The sequence below is a fragment of the Triturus cristatus genome, chromosome 11 (genome assembly GCF_964204655.1).
Source record: "Triturus cristatus chromosome 11, aTriCri1.1, whole genome shotgun sequence".
In the NCBI taxonomy this organism is placed as follows: domain Eukaryota; kingdom Metazoa; phylum Chordata; class Amphibia; order Caudata; family Salamandridae; genus Triturus; species Triturus cristatus.
This window is the reverse complement of record NC_140594.1, coordinates 49,858,348-49,883,127: the sequence shown is the minus strand read 5'-3', so window position 1 is coordinate 49,883,127 and position 24,780 is coordinate 49,858,348. Positions and strand designations below refer to the sequence as shown.

General features: G+C 45.9%; 1 protein-coding gene and 1 non-coding gene across 5 annotated transcripts in view; both read right to left on the bottom strand.

Annotated features, from left to right (window-relative positions):
- The window catches only part of EP400 (E1A binding protein p400), an 852,236-nt gene that overhangs the window by 382,334 nt on the left and 445,122 nt on the right, over window positions 1–24,780 (bottom strand). For all 4 annotated transcript variants that reach the window (XM_085634324.1, XM_085634328.1, XM_085634325.1 and 1 more), the window contains 4 exons: window positions 20,476–20,678; window positions 20,221–20,390; window positions 4,703–4,899; window positions 3,180–3,291 (listed from right to left, as the gene is read on the bottom strand). In XM_085634324.1, coding sequence (XP_085490450.1) covers window positions 3,180–3,291; window positions 4,703–4,899; window positions 20,221–20,390; window positions 20,476–20,678 — 682 coding nt within the window. The remainder of the gene's footprint in view (window positions 1–3,179; window positions 3,292–4,702; window positions 4,900–20,220; window positions 20,391–20,475; window positions 20,679–24,780) is intronic.
- Window positions 11,464–11,602, bottom strand: LOC146783203 (small nucleolar RNA SNORA49). Its single transcript, XR_014971464.1, has one exon. It is a non-coding gene; the product is annotated as a small nucleolar RNA SNORA49 (small nucleolar RNA).

Below are 24,780 nucleotides of genomic sequence, written 5' to 3'. Positions count from 1 at the left end.
CCCCTGTAGCCGCCTCTTTGGTAGCCCCTTGTAAAGGTGGACTGGGTAGGGGCCTTATATGACGTGGAAGCGGTGTCGGCGTAGCCTCTGGATGTGCTCCGAAAGGAAGAGCGGCGAAAGGAGCGCCTGAGAGGGTGTGATTGAAAAGCTCCCATGGATTTTGCTGTGTCTGTGTCCTTTTTCATCTTTTCTAGGGCCTCATCCACTTTTGGGCCAAACAGATGTTCCTTGTCAAAGGGATGGATGAGGATGGAGGCCTGTACCTCCGGTTTAAAACCGGAGATCCTTTGCCATGCATGGCGACGGAGGAGGACACTAGTATTGATGGCCCTGGAGGGTGTTTCTGCTGCATCTAGGGCACAACGTATGGAGGTATTAGTAATGGTTTTGCCCTCCTGAATTAGCTCGTTGGCCCTAGGTTTGTATTTATCAGGGAGATGTTGCATTATGGCTTCTAATTCGTCATAATGGGCCCTGTCATACCTGGCTAGTAGCGCTTGTATATTAGCGATACGCCATATGTTGGCAGCTTGGGATGCAGTACGCTTGCCTGATGCGTCCAAGAGTTTAGACTCTTTGTCAGGTGGTGGTGCTTCGCCTGACGCTTGGGAGTTGGCCCTTTTACGTGCTGTGGATACTACCAGAGAATCTAGCGGTGCTGGCCCTCTGATGTAGGAGGGATCTGTAGGGGCGGATCTATATTTCTTTTCAATGCGCGGGTTAATGACCCTGGCTCTGACTGGATCTTTAAAGACCTCTGGCGCATGTTTTATAACTACCTTGAGCATAGGTAATATTGAGGTAGTCCTATGTGTGGTGCCAAACGTATCTAGGAGGAAATCCTCCTCCACGGGGTCGGTATGGAGATCTACCCCGTGATAGTGTGCTGCCCTTTGTAATCGATGGTTGAACCCCAGTGAGTCTTCTGGTGGGGAAGGTCTGGAAGGGTAGAGCTCATCCTGTGGGACGTTGGGGATGTCATAGATATTGTAATCGTCCCATGGGTCTGGGGAGCCTGTGGGAGTAGGGTCCCATGTAGGTAAATCTTGGGGCACGTCTCCTATGTCATCATATGGATCCCCCTGATCATCATCATCCGGAGATGGTGTTGGGGAGTGATGAGGTGGGGGCGGAGACGGTGGAGGTGGGGAAGGTGGAGGGGTGGTGGAGGTGGGGAAGGTATTCTGAAAGGAGAGGTAGCAGAGTCCTTCCTCTTTGGAGGTGGAGGCAGAGCAGGTTTTTCCAGCTGTCTCTTTGATGGAGAGCATCAAATGTCCGGTTTTAGGATCCTTGGTTAGTGTTTTTTTTTAAATGGATCTGGTGTAAAGAGTTCTGGTGATGTTGGTTGGTCCGTCGGCGCCGAAGCCGTTGGTTTTTTGGCTTTATCCGCGCTGGTTCGTTGTTTGTAACTATGCTTGGAAAAGTCTGATTGTTTGGTCGGCGCCGAGGTAGGTTTCTGCTTCGAAGTGTCGGTGGCCTTGTGTGCTTTTGTCGGTGCCGAAGATGGTGTCGGCACCGAGGAGCTGGAGCTGGTTCTCGACACCGAGTGTTTCGGTGCGGGGCTCGGTGTCGAAGCGGAGGCCATTTTCTTTTTCGGTGTCGAAGAGTGTTTATCGGCACCGACGGTGGGCTGGCTCGAGCCCGAGCCGCCGGAAGGCTTAATCGGCTTCTTTACCGGGCCCGAAGGTGCGGTGTGGGAAGCAGTGTCTTTGGTCTTGCTTAGGCCTGGAGGCGAAGGCGTGACCGAAGCCTTTTTCGGTGCCGGCGAGGGTGTGGGGGGGGGGTAGATTAGTACTCACGACCCTCTGTGCCAGAGTGATGTCCTCCACGTCTGAATCGTCGGCTTCGGAGGCGCTGACGAGTCCCTCGTCGGTGTGGTGTTCTTCTGGAGCGTCGACGCCTTCCCCGAAGATGTCGTCCGGAATCGCCGTCGACGAGTGTGCCATGGTTCTTCTAGCCCTTCGGTCTCGGATGGTTTTCTTGGACGGGAAGGACTAACACGCCGGACAATCTCGAGCCTCGTGTTCAGGGGAGAGGCAGAGATTGCATACTTCGTGGAGATCGGTGTGGGGGAACTTGGACCCACATCGAGGGCACTTCTTGAAGGGAGTCCTTTCCATTAGCCAGGACCGGAGCTTGGGTAGGCCCGAAGGCAGTCGTCGACGACCGGAATTCCCAGGTTTTTGCCGATGAGAGGCGCGTTGAGTGGGGAGATCGAGATCGAAAACAATACCGCGAGTTGGGGTGAGAATTGCGTGTCGATCGTCGAACTGGCAGCTGTTCGGAACCGGAGCGCGAAGATCACATCCGAGCCCGATGGCGGAAAAAAACTATCTGAGGATGGAGCCGAAGCCAATGCGCAATACGATCCAAAGGAGGAGTCACCGACCTCGTGACTTCCAACGACTTTCCAAACAACTGCAAACATCCGGGCCCAACACCAGATGGCGATCTATGCACAAGTGTGTAATCTGCAGCTCATATGCCTCGAACACAACTTTTTGCAATCAAAACAGACACTTATTTATTTTTAATTTTTGTTTACTAATCGGCTCTTCTGATATATTTGCTGTTTTAATTTGCGATTGTTTTTTCGTATTTATCCATTTACCTGTGTTTGTTACTTTGTGTTTGCACTGCGCCCCATCGCCCTTGGCTAGACTGTACATGTAAGGAGTTTAAAAATAATTAAATATTGTGAGTTACATAAAAGTAGATCTTCCTATCTTTCATCACAGTTACAAGGGAAAAAGAATGCCAAGCTCTAAGGATGTACAATAGCAAAAAGCAGTCTTTTGTAAAATGTTTTCTTTTCTTCGTCATTTCAACTAAAATGTCACTGTTCGAGTGACTCACTTTAAGAGATACAAAGGAACAAAACCTCAGGCAAAACCAACGAGAATATCCTTTTTTAAAAAGGCCTTATCTAGAAAGGTTTATGGGTAAAATAACCCAGAATAAATGATGCCTGGTCCAGAAGGCTGGCACAAAGGGTCTGGGCGAGGAATCTGGCTCTTACTGATGGTTACAATGCACTGAAAATTGATTGGAATATAAAAACTGATTCATGCACAGCACACATAAATCTGATACTTAATCAGAGGTCTTGGTTTCATTTGTAGGTGACGAAAGTACCATTTCATTCATGAAGACACGTCTCTATGACCCCTCCTCCTTACCTGTGTTAAAAACGCAGTGGAGTAATTATTGCCTTGAGCTGCCACTTCCCTGATTAGGTCTTTGGTGCCATTTTTCAGAAGTTTCTCTTCAATGGAATTGCCACTTACGAGCCTAGTGAGGCAAGGAGGTATATGAGACAAGGAGCGGTTAGTAGTAAATAAAGCTCAACCTGGCTGTGAGCCCAGGGGTCTAGGACACCACATACCAAATCAAGAATCAAAAAGGTCAAATTTGATTAACCACGATGTGAGCAGTAAATGAGCACTATTAATGGAATCCATGCGGCAACAATAAGATAAAATGCATGTTACAGCTGTACAAGAAATATTAAATAAACAGCAAGCATTAGAATTAGAATCCTAAACTCTGAACTTAACAAGGCTAACACATAAGATTTAACAATATAGAAAAACGCCTCCAGTATAAGTGAAATACAGCATATAAAAAAAACTTTACATTTTCTATTCCTGCGGGGCTCAAGTGGATCAAGATCACCGCCGTGCATCACCTTCTCTGAAAGGATCCCTGGCTCAGCTGCTTCACACACTTTGAGCGGAGTCTTAAAGCACACCAGGCCCAATGCTTTGCGCCTTGGTCTGAAGTGTGCGGGCCAGAACGTGCTGCAACCCTGCACTTGCAGTCTGACGAGCCTTTGGGGGACAGTAACTACTACTGTTGGGCTTGACTGTCAAAGGAGAACTACAGACTCCAGGAAACCCACAAGAGGAAAAAAAGACTTTTCTTACCATGCTTCGCTCGGTTGTAAAAATTATAAAAAAATACATGCAATTTCAAGTCCAAGTCAGTGAGACAATCAGTACTTCAGAAAACTGCCTTTTCCATCTTTTTATTGGTAAGCAGCTCTAACCTAAGCACTACCACCAAACTTGATGGAATAAAAAAAGATTCTGAAGATGACAAAGAGAGTGAGAAAAGGCACCGCTGTATTTTAATACCACAGAGATGTCTCATTACCAACACTCATGTGGGTAAAGGTCACTTTGCCAGAAAACCTTTCATTTTTAAACACCAAGAAATCTTCTCACTAGCTGGCAAAAGTGTGCACAGAATGTGAATCTTTATTCGATCAGATGCGACAAAGAGGCTCCAGGAAAGTACAGTTTTCTCTAGAATAAAGTGATACAAGAAACATTTTTTCCTTGCCCAGGCAACAAACAAATAATTATCACAATGTAAAGAGATTTGCAAATGTACATTTCTTAATGAGAGGTTTGCTACAAGGTTGGCTAGTAAGGACATTCGTTCTAAGATTTGTATCAATCTTACATGACAACTAAAAACAACACTGTCTGTGGTGCAGCGAGGGACCACTAGTGGGGCTTTAAAGGCAAGGGACTCCTAATCTAAATAAGCCCAGTCAGGTTTGGTCTTGGTTTTCCTCACTCTGAATAACCTTTGACCGGTCTTGAAAATGCCGGCTTGTCGATGACACTAATACAACATCCCTTCCCACTAGCTGTGGTCAAGTTTGAACGTTCTCCTTTCATTAGGTCAACCTTACCTATAGATGTGAACATCCTTGCATCGTCCAATCCGATCACACCATTCCTGTATTTTTGAGTCCATCACTGGATTCAAGTCGTTGTCATAGAAGACAACAGTGTCGGCATCCACCAGGTCTGCCCCCATGGCGCGACTGTGTGTCGAGAGAAGTGCACAAAAGTAGCGCCTGTTTCGATTGAAGCTCTTCATGAGGTCCTTGATAAAATATTGAAAGAGAAACCAAAAATATAACATATTGAAAGTGAAAACTAAATTTAACAATTTCATCCAACACCGCCTTTAAAAGTCAACTTCAATGACCTCTACCAAGAGTTTAACAGCATTTGACTTCAATTAGGCTGTGATACCATGTTTAAAATTGACCAAGAAGGGAGAATACACTTTACACCGTTATTCCAGCTAATAAGATCAATGTCCAGTCAATACTATACTTTATAAAAAGAAATGTACTTTAATACCACAAGAAATATAATATTCATAAAAATAAGATACAGAGTGAAAGCCAGATGTCTCTATGACTCTCTGGGCAAAGGTTTTGACCCCAAACTGTAAAAAAAGCAGTTAACATACAAGTATACAGACTCTGTTACACAAGGTTGCTGTTCAAAGCTAGAGCAACGGCACCAATACTCTGCAGTGATTAGGCTTCAGTCGTCGATATGCAGTCAAATGCTCCTGGTCCACCCTCTATCCGACCACCTGAGGTAGCAGAAGTTGCCCGCATCCTTGGAGAGGACAAAGCCCTCGGGGTCTGGTTAGGCGTGTGTAAGAAAGTGGCCCTGTGTATACTGTTCCCAAATAGGTACAGTGTGCACAGAGTCCACAGTCCCCAGAGGTTTGGCAGAGGCTAAAGTTAGATATAACCTTACTCTCTAAAGTGGTAGCTTGGTCGAGCAGTAAGGCAGTATCAGAGCACAGTGTAAAGCATTTGTTGTACACACTCAGTCAGCAAATGGTCTCACACACTCAAGAACTGAACTCTAGGCCAATGGTTTGTATATAAAAATATATGGTTGTTTTATTTTAGAACCAACAATAGGTATCAAAATATACTCTCTCAGAATGAGATGCTTTAGGTAAATACTTTCAATAGGCAATAAACTTTTGAATGCAATAGTTACAGTTTTTGCAATTGGCAACACAATTCGAACACAATCATAACATTGAGCTGAATGGGACTTTTTAAGTAAATGCAATTTTAGTTACTTTACGAACGATTTTCTTATTCAAGGTTAGATCCTGGATTCAACCCTGGTGCATTTCCTGTAAACAGTTGAAAGAAATCGTTTTTGTTACTCAGGCGATTTTTAAGGAATATTTGTAAGTTTGAAAAATCAACACTTAGAAGAATTTCTGGCAAAAACCAGGCAATGTTATCCTACGGAGGGAAATCAAGTTATAGGTAAGTATGGTTGTAATTACTTTTCAGGGTCAGTGCTGTGCACCAAGATCCAGCACTGGGATCTCTCCTGATAGCAGGTGAGTAATTTAGTTTTCGTTGATCGGCTGATTTTTAGTGAATATTTTAAAGTTTCAAAACTCGACACTTACAAGAATTTCCAAGTGAAACCAGTCAATGGTACCCTATGGAAGAAAAGTGAGTTATAGGCTTTTGGGTAAGTACTCGACTGGCAGAGTTAAAGTTCTGGGCATAAACTCGGAGGTCTCCCAGGGTCAGGTAGGTACAGTTGTTACACCCTCAGCGGCACAGGGGCAGCTGGGTGCAGAGAGAGTTAGGCCCAATGTTATCCTATGGGAGACAGGGGGCCTTTGGTTGGTGGCTGCTGGTAAGCAGGCCACGCGGCTGTGGGAGCTGGGCTCCTGGTCACTTACTCAGGGCAAGGGGGGGGAAGTAGATTAGGATAGAGGTTGCACTGCCAGGGGCACTCAGGCAGCTAGGTGCAGGGTGCTTTTGAGCCGTCGAGCGCTCAATGGATTTCAATGGAGAAGCTAAATGACGAACAAAGGCTGCAAGCTCGGGGACGAAGATTAGTCAGGTGCGACCACCACTTCGAGAGGTAAGTTGGGAAGCTGTAGGATAGGTAGGCACACAGGAGCTGGGCACAGGGGGCAGCAGGGCGGAGGGGTGTCCTTTCGCGTCGGAAAATCTTACCCTCAGCTGGTCACGGTGGGGTCTCTGGTGTTGAGGCTGCAGGCGTCGTCAGGAGCGTCGAGGAGGGTCCTTGGGTGCTGGATTCGGGGTCACAGTCGCCGGGGGGACGTCCTCGTGGTCTTTGTCCACTCCGGCACAGGCCAGGCTTGCCGGGTGCAGAGTGTGCAGGAGTCGCAGTTCCTGCCTGGTGCCAGGGGTCTGTTACTTGCTTTGAGCAGAACCACTGCTCATGGGAGTCCAGAGTTGTTTAGAGTCACAAGGCAGTCAGGTCCTCCAGAGTTTTTGAGGTTGCTGACCACTGGAGACGCTGGGTTTAGCAGGAGCAGGTTCGAGGGTCGACAGGCCTGTAGGGCTGGGGCCAAATCAGTTGGTGTCTTCCTCATGTTAGCAGATGCACGGCAGGTCTTCTTTCTTCTTGTTTGTTTCGGAATTTAGACCTGAGGAAGGACGGTTCAGGGTGCCCCTAAATACTCAATTTAGGGGCGTTACAGGTAGGTAAATGGGTCCCTTCCCTGGGATGGGTACACCCCCTATTCTGCCACTCTCCAGTGGGAGGGGGGCAGGAGCCTAGTCCTGATTGGGCAGGGCTCCCCATCTTCAAGATGGCGAGAGCCCGGAGATGTGCTTCACCTCGCCTCCCCCACTTGAGGGGTGGAGTTGGCAGAGGCTGGCACACCCCCTTTCCTCCCTTGGGGTTTCCAAACAGTCTTCCCGCCAGAGTGGGGGTCAGAACCGGTGGGGGCCAGTTGCTGAGTTCAGCAAGTGGCCTGGAGAAGCTCACAAAGGCATGCCTTTGAAGCTTCCCCTGCCTATCCTGGGGGAGGAGACCTAGCACCTCGCCCACGATGTGCGTTGTTGCAGGCCCAGGAGAGCGGATGGCTCTCTACCCAGGGGTCCAGCAACATGTCTGCAGCCTAGGCAGCCCCTCAGACAGGACGTGGATTGTAGGTTAGGTTCAGGGGGCAACTCTAAGTTGCCCTCTGCCGTGCACCTTACATTAAATCCCACACTGGCATCAGTGTGGGTTTAATGTGCTGAGAAGTTTGATACCAAACTTCTCAGTCTTCAGTGTGGCCATCATGGTGCTGTGGAGTTCGTATTGATGACCTCCCAGCACCATATACTCTAAATGGCAGCACTGCACTTACAGTGCCCAGCAATGGACCTGGGTATTGTAGGGGCACAGGGCTCATGCACCTGTACCCACACCACTGGCATAGGGCACCCAGCTAGAGGGGTGACTGAGGTATGCCAGGGCAGTGTGTGTTGTGGGCATGGCACACAGGGAGGAGTGCTATGTCGACGCTTTGTTTTGTTCTGCACCAAGACACTCAGCCTGCGAAGGCAGTGTGTGTGCGTGTCAGGGTTCAGGGCCTCTAAGGGTGGCACAATAAGTGCTGCAGCCCTTAGAGGCCTTCTCTTGTCACAGGGCCCTGGGTACCTAGGGTACCATTTACCATGGGCTGACATGTGGCCAGAGATGCCAATTGGGTTTTGGCTGTTAGGCAGTTTTAGGGAAGGAACACAGGCCCTGGGCACCTGATTGGCAGGAGCCCAGGGCACACCAAGTCAAAGAGCATCAGTAGTCTGGCAATAAGAAAGAAAAAAAAAAGGGTGGGGGGGTGTTACTGCAACAGAAACCCACTTTCTCACAGGGTGGCCTAGTGTCACAGGGTTAATTGCAGGAGGTTAGGGGTGCCAAGTACACTCTGATAACCTCAGATGACACAAAAAGGGGTTGGGCCCTGCACCACAGGGTCCACTGGTATCAGTCTAAAATTTTAATAGCAGGGCACCAACAGGGACAGTGCTGCTTGCCACAAGTGCAGCACAAGGATAAAGCTGGAAACTATGCATGTCCTAGGGAAAGGAACAAAGGGTTCAAATGACATGTTCTTCAACAGGGCACTCTCACGAACTACAAAGGTTAACTGGAAGCACCCATAGGCTCCTACAGTACGGGACAGGGACAAAGCAGGCTCACGTGCAATTACAGTAAGGAGCTTCCCATCCCCCTTACTGGCGTGCAAAAAGATTCCTTATCTTGAGCAAAAGCCTGGGGTTGTCTTGTGCTTCAAAGGAGTTGACCTTACACAATGCTCTGACACACCTCGTTTTCAGCTGGGATGCCACAAAGTCTTTCATTCAGTTCACGGGCAAATTCCTCCCCATAGGCAATTTATCAGAGACACTGCTCCAGAGTTTGGCAGGGAAAGTGACAATCTAAGGGCTGTCTCTCCTGAATCTCGGTATACTCCATCACTGTTGTGTGTGTCTGGTCATGAAACGAGTACAGTGTTGACCAATTCACAGGTTGATTTATCATTCCCTGATGGATAGGCTGAGTCAATCAGAGTGTCTGCTACTTTTGAATCCCAGGTACCCTTCCAATCCTTGGGCACATTTGTTGTATGTTCACTGTGTGGTCAAAGCATGAGGGGGGTCTGCTGCACTCTTCCACTCTCTCTTTACCAGTCAGTGCTATCCCCGGAGGGGAATGTCAGTTAACTCTAGGTCAGGCTGCTCCAACTATCACCCAGCAGAAAGGGAGGAGGTTGTCCCAGAAGACGGAGCCTGAGCTAAACAAAGATAAGAGTTGGTGCTTTCCCCAATGCACCAAGTTCCTTTAAGGACTAGGTAAGGGCCTGGGGAGCTAGACTGTCCAACAAACAAAATACAATGGCTCACCAATCTGTTCACACCTAGAAAACATGCTCGCTTGCAACATACATTTCAGACATGACAGCAGCAAATACAAACAGGTAAGGGAGATTATTTACTTAACCAGATGGATTCTGCTGGGTAACCCCCTCAAGAAGTGTAGGATCCATCCCCCTACAGCCCACTCACACATCGCCTCTAGTACAGATTAATGTTGCCACCACTGTCAATCTACCGCAGCCTGAGAAGCGAGTGCATTCCCCATCAACCCCACAGCCCAGCACTTAAATCTTAATCTGCCTAAACAGGGAGACCCTCAACAGACGTGCTTGTCATGTTCACAGAGGTAAACATTCTACAGAAACTTTCACGTGACCTATCGGGAGAACAACACAGGACAGAGAAGCTTGCTCGCCAGAGCCATGCTAAAAGAATTATTTTCCCAACACCATCACCTTGCTATTTGTCACTTAACATTAGCGTTGAATGCAGAGTTTCAAGGATATCTGCTCCCAAAGTTGGTCCAAACTGGGTGTGGTGTGAGAAGCTTTAAAGGGTTCCTACATCAGGTCATTTAGAAACTACGAATATCCGGAGTTTGGAACTCTCAAGCTGAAAGTACTTGCAGGCAAGGCTACCCAGATGTTCTTCTCTTAGGCACATCTTTGGTGGGGCATGGAGTTTCTACAAGCTCTAGGAATTCTTACACTTACATGATGAATCGATATCTAGAAATAGCTACCAGAATCTACATGAGGGAATTCTCATCCAAAGTGAATGGCCTCATGGGTCACAAACATTTTGAAGGAGGCTTACTTAATTACATCCTGGGTTGAGTTGGTGGTGTGAATGTTATCAGGGGCCTCAAAGGTTTGACAACGGCCCTCCCACCATGGCAACCTAGGTGAAAGCGAAGGCAGTCTTGGCCAGGGCAAGGCGGCTAGATACTGGTGACATATCTCTGCTTCTAAAAGCATAGGCATAATGTCCTCTGTCACTTACAGTAGATGGTCAGGTTAAAAAGGGGGTTGGTAACACAGATGTGTCAGAAAAAGGAGGCAGAGGAGTTGCAGACAGACATGGGCAGACCTCTATTGATGATACTAGTTCCACACCCTCCTCTCTCCCGGTCCTCTTGACAGGGTACCAGGTCTTCAGGTTCATCCACATACCCTGGAATGGAAAAATGATTTGCATCACCTTAACTTCTTTCCACGTCTTATTAAGAACGAGGTGGAAATGAATAGGTCGGGGTTAGCAAAGACAATGCCAGACTGTTTTAGTCTTCTCTCTAACTAACCTAGATATTTATGAACCAAGGATGTATAACTTACTACAGAAAACATTCAAGCCAAGTTCATCTCAAGAAAGACGGTCCCAAACAGAAAAAATACATCTCCAGGAGCTACCAAGCAACAAGGTTTAAAGATCCTTCCAATTTTCCAATAGTATAATGAAAAAATAAAACATAGCGCCAGGAGTCTACTTATAAATCTTTTACAGTAAAAAGCACTGAACATCATAGGTACTAAAATAAAAATTAAAGTAACATAAGAAGATGCCTTTGCCCTCTACATATTATCTGTCTACATCATTTAAAACCAGACGATAGCTTTTGCTGCTGGTTCCATATTTTTAAATGAAGAAACTGTACAAAGACGAGATCAATCCAGCACTAAACGTGAATTTTACTGAAACCTGAAACACTCAAATGTTCTGAAAAACCAACGAGACTAAAGAACATGCTAGATCATAATTTCTTATATTTTAATCATTAGAAAGAAATAAGAGAAGGACAGCAGTTAGGGGGCCACACAGGAATATGGAAGGATAGAGGAAAAACAAAACACCAGGCATTCATTTAGGATGGAGAAAAGGAAGAGCAAACCATGGGAACAGAAGGGAGACATTTACATAAGATAGCAACTACGGGGAAAAGAAGGTATTTAAAAGCTAGGGAAGGGAGAAAGTTCTGAAAATGTTAAAATGTTTGCCCATTTTCAATCCTGGAGGAAACTGGATTTGATTCCATCTTCCAGTAAGTGAAGCAGGCATTTTCTCTATCCTCATACAATGCCAGGGAATTATATAGATGATAAAGTCCCTGGAGTAAGGTTGAGGAAGTGAAAACCACTTAGCTGTAATCCTATCTCTCCTTCATGACTATTTATATTCCGTTCATAAACAGGAACTATCTCTGACTGCTTGAAGGTGAAAAGGTCAGAGTCCAACTCAGATGGACCCTACTCACAAGCCAGAAAATGAATCGCCTTTCAACTGTTGCTGTAATAAAGTCTACGACAGATGGTTAGCTGAGCTGTCTTTTAATGGTGTTTTTCCTCTGGGAGACTGTGCTGACTGTATACCAAGAGTTAGTCATTTTAGGAAAAATTGTGAAGCATATTTTAGCAGCTATCTCAACCTTTCAAAAACTACTTGTTACTTTGTGATGTGATCTGTGACAATGCACACAAGTGGAGGTTTTCTTCAATATGATTATTATAGAAAATTCCTCCATGGAGAACAGGAATGAAATAGAGTAAACCACATTTACCCAGTTTAACATATGAACAGATCTAGATAAGCCATTAAAATCAGCAACTTCACATCACATATCAAGCACAACACAATGATGGACCATAAACTCGCTCCCAACTACTACGTTGTTGACATAAGTCTCCTTTGATCACATGTGAAATTAGCACTGGCAAAGCCAACAAGGAATATGCTACTTACCAGTATGCATCTGTTCCTGGCATGTAGAGCTGTAGATTCGTATACTTGTGCAAAGATCGCCATCTGGCGTTGGGCTCGGATGTTTGCAGTTTGTTTTTGTCCTGGAAGAAGTCTCTGTAGTCACGAGGTAAGTGACTCCTCCTGAGGACGATAATGCGCATGGGCATCGACTCCATCTTCAGATTGTTTTGCCATTGAGGGTTGTGATGGAGTTAGTAATAAATAGCAAAGGATGTCCATGTGTAATGTATCTAAGTAAGATAGTACTGGAACAGATACAGGTATCCGGGGAGGTGGGCGTATACGAATCTACAGCTCTACATGCCAAGAACAGATGCATACTGGTAAGTAGCATTTTCTGTTCGAGGAATATGAGCAGTAGATTGTATACTTGTGCAGAGACTATACAGCAGTTACATCCTTAGCGGTGGCTACTTGTATCTGTTGCAGTGGTTTGAAAAAGTGCTCTTAATATAGCCTGGCCCACGTTAGCTTGTTGCTTTGCTTGCACGTCTACACAATAGTGCTTTTGTAACGTGTGTGGTGTAGACTAAGTTGCTGCTTTTCAGATGTCATCTAGGGGAATATTCCCTAAGAATGCCATAGACGCCCCTAGTTTATGTGTGGAGTGAGCTCTAGGGGGAATGGTTAATGTGCGTTTAGCTTTAGCATAGCATGTTTGGCTGCATTTAACAATCCACCTTGCAATCCCTGTTTCTGAGATAGGATAGCCTTTATGAGGTGGGGAGAAAACAACAAAAAGTTGTTTAGTTTTTCTAAAGGATTTTGTTCTTTCGATGAAGTAAAGTATTGCTCTTTTTACGTCTAGCATGTGAAGAGCTTGTTCTGCTACTGAGTCTGGTAGAGGAAAAAACACTGGGAGTTCTACAGACTGGTTAAAGTGGAGAGGAGACACTACTTTAGGTAGAAATGTTGGGTTAGTCCTAAGAACCACTTTGTTATGATAAATTTGCAGAAATAGTTCTTGTATGGTTAATGCCTGGAGTTTACGGACTCTTCTGAGAGAGGTGATCGCAACCAGGAAAGCTACTTTCCAGGTGAGAAATTGTAATTCACATTTATGCAGAGGTTCAAATGTGGGACCCATGAGTCTGGTAAAGACCACATTTAAGTTCCATATTGGTGAGGGTGGAACTCTAGGTGGGATTATTCTTTTGAGTCCTTCCATAAATGCTTTGATAGCTGGTACTCTAAACAAAGACAAATGTTGTCTGTTTTGGAGCTAGGCTGCTATTGCAGTGAGATGTAGACGAATGGATGTATAGGCTAAGTTACATTGTTGTAGATGCAAGAGGTAACAGATGATGTTTTGAATGGAAGCATCTAGTGTGTTGATTTTGTTATTTGTATTGTAAATTACAAATCTTTTCCACTTGGCAGCATAGCAAGCTCTAGTGGTAGGACTTCTAGCCTGTTTAATGATGTTCATGCAGTCTGACGGGCGATTGAGGTAGCCAAACTCTAAGATTTCAGGAGCCAGATCGCAAGGTTGTGTTGACTGGGATCTGGATGCCTTATCTCTCCAGGGTTCTGACTGAATTGCTTGGGTGAGAGACATAGCTTTTGATGAGGAACTACTGATAGTTCCAAGAGGGTCGTGAACCATGGTTTTCGGGCCCATGTTGGTGAAACCAGGATCATTGTGAGGGAATGCTGTTTAGTTTCCGAACCAGTAGCGGAATGAGTGGGAGAGGCACAAAAGCGTAATCAAATTTGTCTGACCAGTTCATCCATAGCGCACTGCCTTTGCACAATGGGTGTGGATACCTGGATGCGAAGCTTGGGCATTTTGCGTTTTGGTGTGTGGCAAACAGATCTATTTCTGGATAGCCCCACATTAGAAAAAATGGAAGCAGATCTTGAGGATGAAGTTCCCATTCGTGGATCTGCTGATTTTGATGACTGAGCAGATCTGCAATCTGATTGTGCACTCCTGGGGAGGTGTTCTTCAAGGAGGTATATGTTTTGCGGAATAGCCCATTTGCTCCCCCCCCCTGTTTTTCTATCTAATACATTGCTGTCTGTACGGCTCAGGACAGCTTTGCCTACTAGGAGGAGTTCAAATGATTTTAGTGCCAGAAAGATCGCTAGCAATTCCAGATAATTTATATGGAATTGTTTTTTGTTGAGGTGTCCATAGGCCCTGAATAGTATGATTTTGAAGATAAGCTCCCCAGCTGGTGAGCGATGAGTCTGTTGTGAGCACTATCTGTGGAACCGGGTCAAGGAACGGCCGCCCATTGGAAAGGGTTTGAGTGTTCCACCACTGCAGAGAGGGATGTGTGAGGCTGTCCACCAAACCCAGATCTGTTAGCTGACCTTGAGCCTGGTTTCACTGACGTGCCAAACACTCCTATAAGGGACACATCCGGAATCTTGCGTAAGGGACTATGAGAGTGCAAGAAGCCATCATCCCAATTAACTGCATGAACACTCGAGCCGGTAATGAGTGTTGAGGCGTACATTTTGATATGAGGGCTTGATGGGTTGGGATATGCTAGAGCTTTTGAAGTGTTTATTGTAGCTCCTAGATATTGTTGTGTTGTGTCCGGTTGGAGATGGGATTTGGAGAGGTTGACTGTGAATCCCAAATCGTGCAGTAACTGCATTGTTTTGTATGTGTGTTGAACACAGCTGCTGTGTGACTTGGCTTTTATGAGCCAGTCGTCCAGGTAAGGGAAAACGTGAATATATTGTCTTCGTAAGTGAGCCGCCACTACTGCGAGGCACTTGGTGAAGACTCTGGGTGCTGGGGTTACTCCGAATGGGAGGAATTTGAATTGTTAGTGTTGTCCGCTTATCACAAACCTGAGGTATTTCCTGTGAGCGGGGTGATTGGGAATGTGAAAGTATGCGTCCTTTAAATCCAGAGGGGATAGAAAGTCGCCTTGTTGGAGTACCTTTTGGAGAGTGACCATATGGAAATGGTCTGACTGCATGTATAGATTTGATGGTCTGAGGTCTAGTATTGGTCTGAGAGAGCCGTCCTTTTTTTGGTATTGGAAAGTATACTGAATACACTCCTGTGCCTTGCTGAGGCAAAGGGACTGGTGCTATTGCATGTTTTTGTAATAAGGAGAGAACCTCTTGTTTGAGAAGAGTGAGATGTTCTGAGGACATGGTTTGTTCTCTGGGAGGAATGTTTGGTGGAGTACCAGGGAGTTCCAGGCAATAACCATACTGGAACATTTGTTTCACCCATTTGTCTGTTGTAATGGAATTCCAGCCAAGTAGGAACTGTGATAGGCGTCCCCAGACAGGAGTGGAATTGTCAGGGGGCAGCGGGGGGGGGGGGGGGGGAGGTCACTGCTTGATTGCAGGGGAAGTATGGGTGGAGTTATTTTTGCCTCTTCCCCTATTGTTGTTTCCTATATATCCTGCTCAATAGTATCCCGGGTAGGAGGAGTGCTGATTTTGGTTTTTGCAATTAGAGGAGGTATTCTCTGATGACATTGTTTTGGAGCCACCCCTACAAAAGGAGCGCCGAAAGGAGCCTCTGTTAGAGGGTAGTTGTAGGGCTCCCATAGATTTGGCAGTTTGTGTCTTACTTCATTTTTTCGAATGAATAGTCTACATTTGGTCAAAAAAGATGTTGTTGGTCAAAGGGTTGGTTTAAGCAAACAAATGATGGACGGAATGCTAAATAAATCATACATTCACCCCCAGTCAAGAGATCTGGGTTAAATCCATCATTCTTTTGCACACCATGCAAGCCCAGTTTAGACCCAGCCATATGCAAATCAGTCTTGACCCTGTGCCTCATGGGAACAGTCCAGACCGAACTGGCAAGCCAGGTCCTCCCTGGACCGGAAACAAGCATCCTGGGACCGATTTCAGGGCATTACCCTTCATCAGCCAGGCTAGCTTGAATCCAGTGGCACAGTGTGAGAAAGTGCCATCTTTCTTGCATGGTATGACCCCACTTTTTGCTGAATTGTTGATGTACTTTGACTGAGTGTGCCCTGAGCTCCTGCCAATCAGGTACCCAGGGCCTATGTTCCTTACCTAAAACTGTGTTGAAGTCTAAACCCAATTGACATCTCTGGCCACATGTCAGCCCCTAATAAATGGTACCCTAGGTACTCAGGGCCTTGTGACCAGGGAAGGCCCCTAAAGGCTGCAGCACTTATTGTGCCACCCTTAGAGGCCCTGTACCCTGACACACACACAATGCCCTTGCAGGCTGAGTGTCTGGGTGCAGAACAAAACAGAGAGTCGACATGGCACACATCCCTGTGTGCTATGCCCACAACACCTACTGCCCTGGCATACCTCTAGCTGGGTGCCCCATGCCAGTGGTGTGGGTACAGGTGCATGAGCCCTGTGTCCCTACAGTAGCCAGGTCCATTCCTGGGCACTGTAGGTGCAGTGCTGCCATTAAGAGTATATAGTGCTGGGAGGTCGTCAACATGAACTCCACAGCTCCATGATGGCAACACTGAAGACTGAGAAGTTTGGGATCAAACTTCTCAGCACATTAAACCCGCACTGATGCCAGTGTGGGATTTTATGTACAATGCACGACAGAGGGCATCTTAGAGATGCCCCCTGAACCTAACCTACAATCCACGTCTTGTCTGAGGGGCTGCCTAGGCTGCTACATAGTAGACATGTTGCTGGACCCATGGGTAGAGAGCTATCCGCTCTCCTGGGCTTGCAACAATGCAAATCCTAGGCGAGGTGCTAGGTCTCCTCCCCCAGGATGGGCAGAGGAAGCTTCAAAGGCATGCTGCCTTTGTGAGCTTCTACAGGCCACTTGCTGTACTCAGCAACTGGCCCCTACTGGTTCCGACCCCCCACTCAGGCAGGAAGACTGTCCAGAAACCCAAAGGAAGGAAAGGGGTGTGCCAGCCTCTGCCAACCCCACCCCACCCCTCAGGTGGGGGAGACGAGGTGAAGCACATCTCCGGGCTCTCGCCATCTTCAAGATGGGGAGCCCTGCCCAATCAGGACTAGGCTTCTTCCCCCCTCCCACAGGAGAGTGGCAGGATAGGGAGTGTACCCACCCCAGGGAAGGGACCCATTGGTCCCTGCCCTTTACCTACCTGTAACACCCCTAAATTTAGTATTTAGGGGCAGCCTGAACCTTCCCTCCTCAGATCCAGATACCGAAACAAGAAGATCAAGAAACAAGAAGACCTGCCGTGCAGCTGCTAACAAGAGGAAGACACCAACTGATTTGGCCCCAGCCCTACAGGCCTGTCGACCCTCGAACCTGCTCCTGCTAAACCCCGGCGTCTCCAGTGGTCAGCAACCTCAAAAACCCCAGAGGACCAGACTGCCTTGTGACTAACTAACTGGGACTCCCACGAGCAGTGGTACTGCTCAAAGCAAGTAACAAGCCCCTGGCATCAGCCAGGAACCGCGACTTCTGCACACACTGCACCCGCCAAGCCTGGCATGTGCCGGAGTGAACAAAGTCCACGAGGACGTCCCCCCGGCGACTGTGACCCCGAATCCAGCACCCAAGGACGCTCCTGACGACGCCTGCAGCCTCAGAACTAGGGACCCCTCCAACTGCGAGCATCAGAGGGAAAGATTTCCCAACATCAAAAGGCACCCCTGCGGCCCCCTGTGCCCAAGTCTTGGGTGCCTACCTATCCCCCAGCTACCCAACTTACCTCTTGAAGTGGTGGTCGCACCTGAAGAATCTTCGTCCCCGAGCTTGCAGCCTTTGTTCGTCACTGAGCTACTCCATTGAAATCCATTTAGCGCCCGATGGCTCAAAAGCACCCTGCACTCAGCCGCCCGAGTGCCCCTGGCAGTGCCACCTCTACTCTAATCTACTTCCCCTGAGTAAGTGACCAGGAGCCCAGCTCCCACAGCCGCGTGGCCTGCTAGCGAGCAGCCATCAACCAAAGGCCCCCTGCCTCCCATAGGATAACATTGGACCTAACTCACTCTGCACCCGGCTGCCGCTGAGGGTGTAACAACTGTACCTACCTGACCCTGGGAGACCCCTGAGTCTATGCCCAGAATCTCAACTCTGCTACTCGAGTACTTACCCAAAAGCCGATAACTCACTTTTCTTCCATAGGGTAACATTGACTGGTTTCACTTGGAAATTGTCTAAGTGTTGAGTTTTGAAACTTTAAAATATTCATTAAAAATCAGCCGAATAACGAAAACTAATTTACTCACCTGCTATCAGGAGAGATCCCAGTGCTGGATCTTGGTGCCCAACACTGACCCTGCAAAGTAATTACAACCGTACTTACCGCTTACTTGATTTTCCTGCATAGGATAACATTCCCTGGTGTTTGCCAGAAATTCTTCTCTGTGTCATTCTGCAAACTTACAAATATTCGTTAAAAATCGCCTGTATAATAAAAACGCATTCTTTCAACTGTTTACAGGAGATGCACCAGTGCTGGATCCAGGATCCAACACTGAGTTAGAAAAAGTAACGATAACCCTACTTACCTATGTGAATTTCCTCCCATAGGATAACATTGGTGATTCTATGTGAAAAAGTTTCCAAGTGTCAACTTTTAAAATACAATAATATTCCTTAAAAATCACAACTGTAACCAAAACGTTTTTACTCAACTGTTTACAGGAGATGTCCCAGGACTGAATCTTGGATCCAGTCCTGTGGTAAGAAAAGTAATCCAAAAAGTAATCAATTGCATTTAACTAGAAATTCCCATTGAGCTCAATGTATAATTGTGTTTGAAATTGTGTTGCCTATTGCAACAACTGTATCTATTGCATTCAAAAGTCTATTGCCTATTGAAAGTATTTATCTAAAGCATCTCATTCTGAGAAAGTATATGTTGATACCTATTGTTGGTTCTAAAAATAAAACTTTTTATTTTGATACAAAACTATTGGCCTAGAGTTCAGTTCTTGAGTGTGTGAGACCATTTGCTGACTGAGTGTGTACAACAAAGGCTTTACACTGTCCTCTGATACTGCCTTACTGCTCGACCAAGCTACCACTTTGGAGAGTAAGGTTATATCTAACTTTAGCCTTTGCCAAACCTCTGGGGACTGTGAACTCTGTGCACACTGTACCTATTTGGGAACAGTATACACAGAGCCACTTTCTTACCCACAGGGAGCAAAAGACGCACGTCACGTCTAGGCATACCCATCCCACTTAAGGTGAAAAGTGCTACGGTTTAGTATAGCAGACTGAACCTCCTGTTTGAATCCGGAGATTCGAAGCCAAGCATGGCGGCGTAGCAAGATGCTGGTGTTAATGCCACGGAATGTTGTGTCAGCAGCATCAAGTGCACATTTTATAGAGGTGTTTTTTTAATTAATTTACCCTCTTGAATGAGGTCGTTAGCTTTACCCTTGTATTGATCTGGTAAATGCTGTATTAGCTTTTCCAGTTTATCATAATGCGCTCTGTCATAGCGTGCAAGCACCACATGAATTGATACACTAAACAGCATACGGTGAGAGGGGACTATTCCAGTTGGGCTAGGCCAAAGGCCTCTGTGTCCATATGTTTATATGAAAAGAACAGGTAACAAGAAGTGTTACAGACCACTTCGCTGTCAAGGCAGACCAAAAATATACACATGTAAAGTGGATATCCTCGCAGGTACATCTGGACTAATAGGAGAGAGAAAGATACACAAAAAGCTCATAATAAAGAAGTGTTACACAAAAGTGATTAAAAGAAAGAGAAAAAAATTGATTTGGCGTATTACTTTGAGTGCAGGGTGTAAATATAAAATAACGGATCTTCATTTCATAGAGCCCCCTATAAATGTAGATGAAAGGTCTTGTGAAAACAGGTGACTGACAATTTGCAGCCCTCCTCAAGTAGGAGATAATGTGGGGTGGAGGGTGGGAATGAACTGATCATAGATATCTCACCAAATCACAACTGTAGAAGCTAAAGTATCTGCATCACTCTGATCACAGATTGTCTTTATGAATCCACTAGCTGATAATATCAAAACCATAGGGTTTTTTACACAAGTCATCTAACAATGATTACCAGTTAAAGTCTAGCTAGGGCAGTATACCTGGCACTGTTCAGTGTTGGCATTCTCATCAATCCTCAAATAGGTGAAAAGATGGAAATTCAGAAATAGCTCAAGGATGTCCAGCATAAGAGTCATCTGTGAGAAAATGAGCACACGTCGCCCCTCTGTCTTCAGCTTCTGCAGTAGGACAGCCAGAGCCTCAAACTTGCCTGGTTTTAAGGAGAGGAGCAAGAGAATTACAAATGTATAGAAAAACGGCACACAGTAAGCGATTCACTCAGCGCTTTGACCTACCAGAGTCATGCTGGACCAGGCGCAGGTCAGGGAACTGCACCCAGTGGGGCGTGGTCAATGCCTGAAGCTGTCGCAAATGTGGAGCACACTGTTCCCGGAGACCAAGTTCCAAGATCCGCATCCTATGGGTGTGTGCGGGGGAAGGGTTTGAGACATACAGGGCTGGAGGAGCAGCAACAGCAGGTGGCACCGCACAGAGAACCCTGGGGAATAACAGAACACAATACGGTCAACCAAAAGTAGTCCTTTTAAGTAAATTGATCTTCAAGAGCAGGACATTCACAACCAAATGGGAAACTGATACAGGAAAAAAATACCTATGACGCAAGGCTGGTAGGCACAGAATCTCCAGATCATGGTTTATGCTCTGCACAATATCCAGAGATCATTCAAGCCTCTAGTCATTAACAATGTTAGATTTTTAAGTGTCTGATCTTCAAGTTACTCATGATGTTGGGAAATGGTTCGCTTCATACCTCAAGTCAATGCTTTAATCAAGGAGGAGGAAGCTAACTTTTAACTCCGCATATTATGAAATGTGTGAAATATCAACGCAAACAATCAGAATATAGTCTTATTTACCAACTGTCAACTACAGGCCTCACAAATAAAAATCTATTTAACAACAGCGTATAAAAACTGACCTCCCAAATTTCTAGAATACATGTCGATCCACGGGTTATAGCTGCATTGTGGAAAGTGTAGAGCTGAATTTACAATGCGATGGCCATGATTACAAAGTATCAAAATGCAAAGAGAAAACCTGTTGTGGGTAAGTTACTCATGCATGTATTCTGAAAACGTCAGTTCTGTAACAACAACCTGTCTGGACATGCAAATTCCATATAGATAGAACCACAGCAAGTCACAAATGTAGTTCCTATCCAGGTTAATTGTCAATTCCAATACCGCTTATTGCGCCCCCTTTTGACCAATGTATATAATAACCTTACTTATTCTGAATTGCCTGCTTCATGAGGTACATAGATTACTGTCCCTATATTTAAGAAGGGTAATCGTACAGACTCTAGCTGTTACACACCCATTTCATTGATCGCTACCACAGTTAAAATATTAGGTCGCATAGTTTAGAACAGTCAAGGAGTGGGTCAAAGCAGAGTCTGTATTATATCCATCACAATATGGGTTTAGAAATAAGTTAGGGACGATTGAGAAGAGTCTAAACTTGAAGTCGGTGCCCGGTAAACATATTGGTGCTAAGCAGATGCCCCTTTACCAGGCTTTTATGTATGTCTGACACATTTGAATGCGTCAGTCGTTCCAACATTTGGGTAATGTTATTATCTAAGGGGTTGGACAGAGCACTTGTGCACTTTCTTGCGTTTTGCACATTGATATGAGAGACAGGGTCAGATTTAGTGACAAGGAAGAAATAGCTATGGACGGAGATCTTCAGGGTGTGAGACACTGATATGTGTTGGCTCCTCTTTTATTTATTCTAGGTGCAGCCAGCTCTCAACTCTGTCGAAAGGCCCTAATTGGCTGACTAATGTAAGTAGCTTCCCGTATTTAGGAGTTACTTTTTCAGCCTCTGGCTCATGGACCCTAAGTATTATACAACATAGAACACAATTATCTAAGGCAATTGGCTTCCTTCTTAGTCTTCCACAGCCTTGGGAGGTGGTCAACTGGCATTTTGGGTGCAGATGTACAAGTCTCAGTGTGTTCACACAGTAACCAAGGGGACTGAACTATGGAGCAGCAAATTGAGAAGCATTACAACGGGAAGAAAACAGGTTCTGTAGACAATACTTAGCAGTCCAGATCTCAACCTCTCACTTTATTTGTCATGAAGAGCTGGGTTTGCGCTATATTGGGAATTACATAAGAGCCCGACCAATATTACTATGGTTGTCAATTTGGAAGAATGAGAAGGCAACCCTATCTAGAGACATTGTAATGGACTGCCTCTCTTGTGGTAATGGTCTTCGAAAAAAAGAGGTAGCATTTGCACTCTGTGATTTTGAGGAGACTTGTCGCTTTATAAGAATGTAAGGGAAGATGTACATTATAGCGCATCAATCTCTGAAAGCACTGAATAGCCCCACAAACTATCTATGGCTCCAAAGGGGGCGATGGGAAAGTTCACTACTGTTTCGATCTGTCTTGAGCTCCACTCCAGATCAAATGGGTCTCTGTGAAAGAGGCTTCTTGGGAACTCCAAAGCGCAAAAGTGCTGACATCTTGGTGATGACGTGTAGGCAGCTGAGCTTGCCCAACCAGGCGTTGAAAGATCCAGTCAAGTGCTTCACCACCAGAGAAATCCCCTTTTTGTCTAGCCACTTCCAGAGGTGTAGAGCCTCCTGGCACAGGACCCAAGATTTCACCCCACCATGTGTGTTACAGTGCCACATGGTGGTGGTGTCTGCGAGCACGTGAACTAACTTTCCTCAGGAAGGCATGCAACACCAAGTGAATCTCTCTCAATTTCAATAGATTGATGTGGAGTCAACCTTGACCCAGAGGCCTTTGATATCCACCTCTCCCAGATAGCCTCATCAACCCAGAAACAATGCATCATTACGACTGTGATATTTAGGTGGGGTATGGAGAAGTGTCTGCCACTGACAGTTGAAATCCAGCGGCCACCATTGTAAGTTTTTAGCTGTCTACTCTGAAATCTAGATAGAATTCAACAGATTCCCCTGGTACTGCGCCCACTGGGATTTCAGGTCTCACTACAGAGCCCACATATACTATATGGCATACTTCACAAACAGGATGCAGGAGGTCTACCGTATCAGCAGCATCAGTTATCCATACTGAGATCCAGGACAGAGGTTAAAACATTGGGATCACTGTCCAAATGTTCTGGAATATCTGCTCCAGGAGAAAGGAACAAAACCATACAGTATCCAGGATGCATTCGATCAAACTTAGTGGCTGCGAAGGAGTCCGGAGTGACATCGGCAGTTGATAGTGAACCCGAACGATGTGAGCAGGTACACCATTGTCTGGAGGTGTTAGACAACTGCTTGGGGCAGGCTTGAGATTAGCAGCCAAAATGGCAGTTGGCATTCCCTGAACATAGAGCATGACTCACTGAAGTAAAAATGTGCTTGCCAAAGCAGGAGGTACTGGGATTTATCTTACTGGTGGCTGCTTGAACACCTATTTTTAAAAAAAAAATTTTATAAAGTTTTATATAGAGCGAACAAGATCCCGAGGGATATCAGAGCACTTTACAATATGATGGAAGGAAGGACATAAATGCAATTTTCACATCAAGGAAAAAAATATTCGCAGATTACAGGACAATTGTACACAGGAGAGTAACACAATCAACAGGTGAAGGCAGGCGATGAGTGGGGGGTCAACAGTATGCAGTAAAGAAGAGCTGTAACAAATGGTGGTACAATGGTAGTAGGAACAATGACAATCGGCAAGTGAAGCTTATCCCTCTTAGGGTAAGTTCTCTCGCATAGGATATTGCGTAACAAAAGCTATGTCGTTTAGTGCAGAGTAACAGCGTTGAGCAATCTGCCTGATAACTGGTGGTGCTGAACATGGTTTCCTCCATTTAATGGTAATAGAGGTTCTGTTGGCGTTTGACAATGTTAGAGCACCTCTATTGTTGCCCTCACACACCCATATGGAGGTCATGCTTCATCATCGGCTGGGTGCTCCTCGTCGGGTGGTGCTGCACTGCCCAAGGGTCCCCCCCCGAAGGGTCACTTTAGCAGAGATCTTTTTGTTTTACCGCCATATAAATGCAAGGGTGTCCAGGTGGGGTGGATTCTGACGTGTGCAATGAAGTGAGTTAAAACTGACTAAGGGATTTCAAAAGAGCCTTCAATACATAGACTCCCCATTCAGGTTAAAAAAACAGAATAAGTTAGTACTACTTGCGGGTTATAATGTAGTTCAGCATGAGTAAGTGAAAAAGGGCAACATGTTTAGCGTATCTATGGTCTCTAAATGATCCATGGTGCTTCTTCAGGACCAGGAGGGTAATAAGCCTACCCCACAATTTAATCGTTATGAACAGTCCCCCTCTACAATGGAGGTACCTAATTGTTCATGGTTAAAATGATCGCCCAACCTAGCAGGTTGATCTGTTATGCCTCAATGGTCGCAGCAGAGGTTGCGCCCACTGCACCGTATCAGTATTGCGTCCAGTACACCAGACCTAACCTCATCCTCTGCTTGCCGATCCTTGGGGTTGGAAGGCATGCCAGAGGGCAAATAAAGTACCAAAGATGCACAGAAAGGCCTCCCTTTAAGTGCCTCTACTTGCTGCCACGTCACCGACTGACCCAGAACTTCTGAGAGAATCGTGACAAG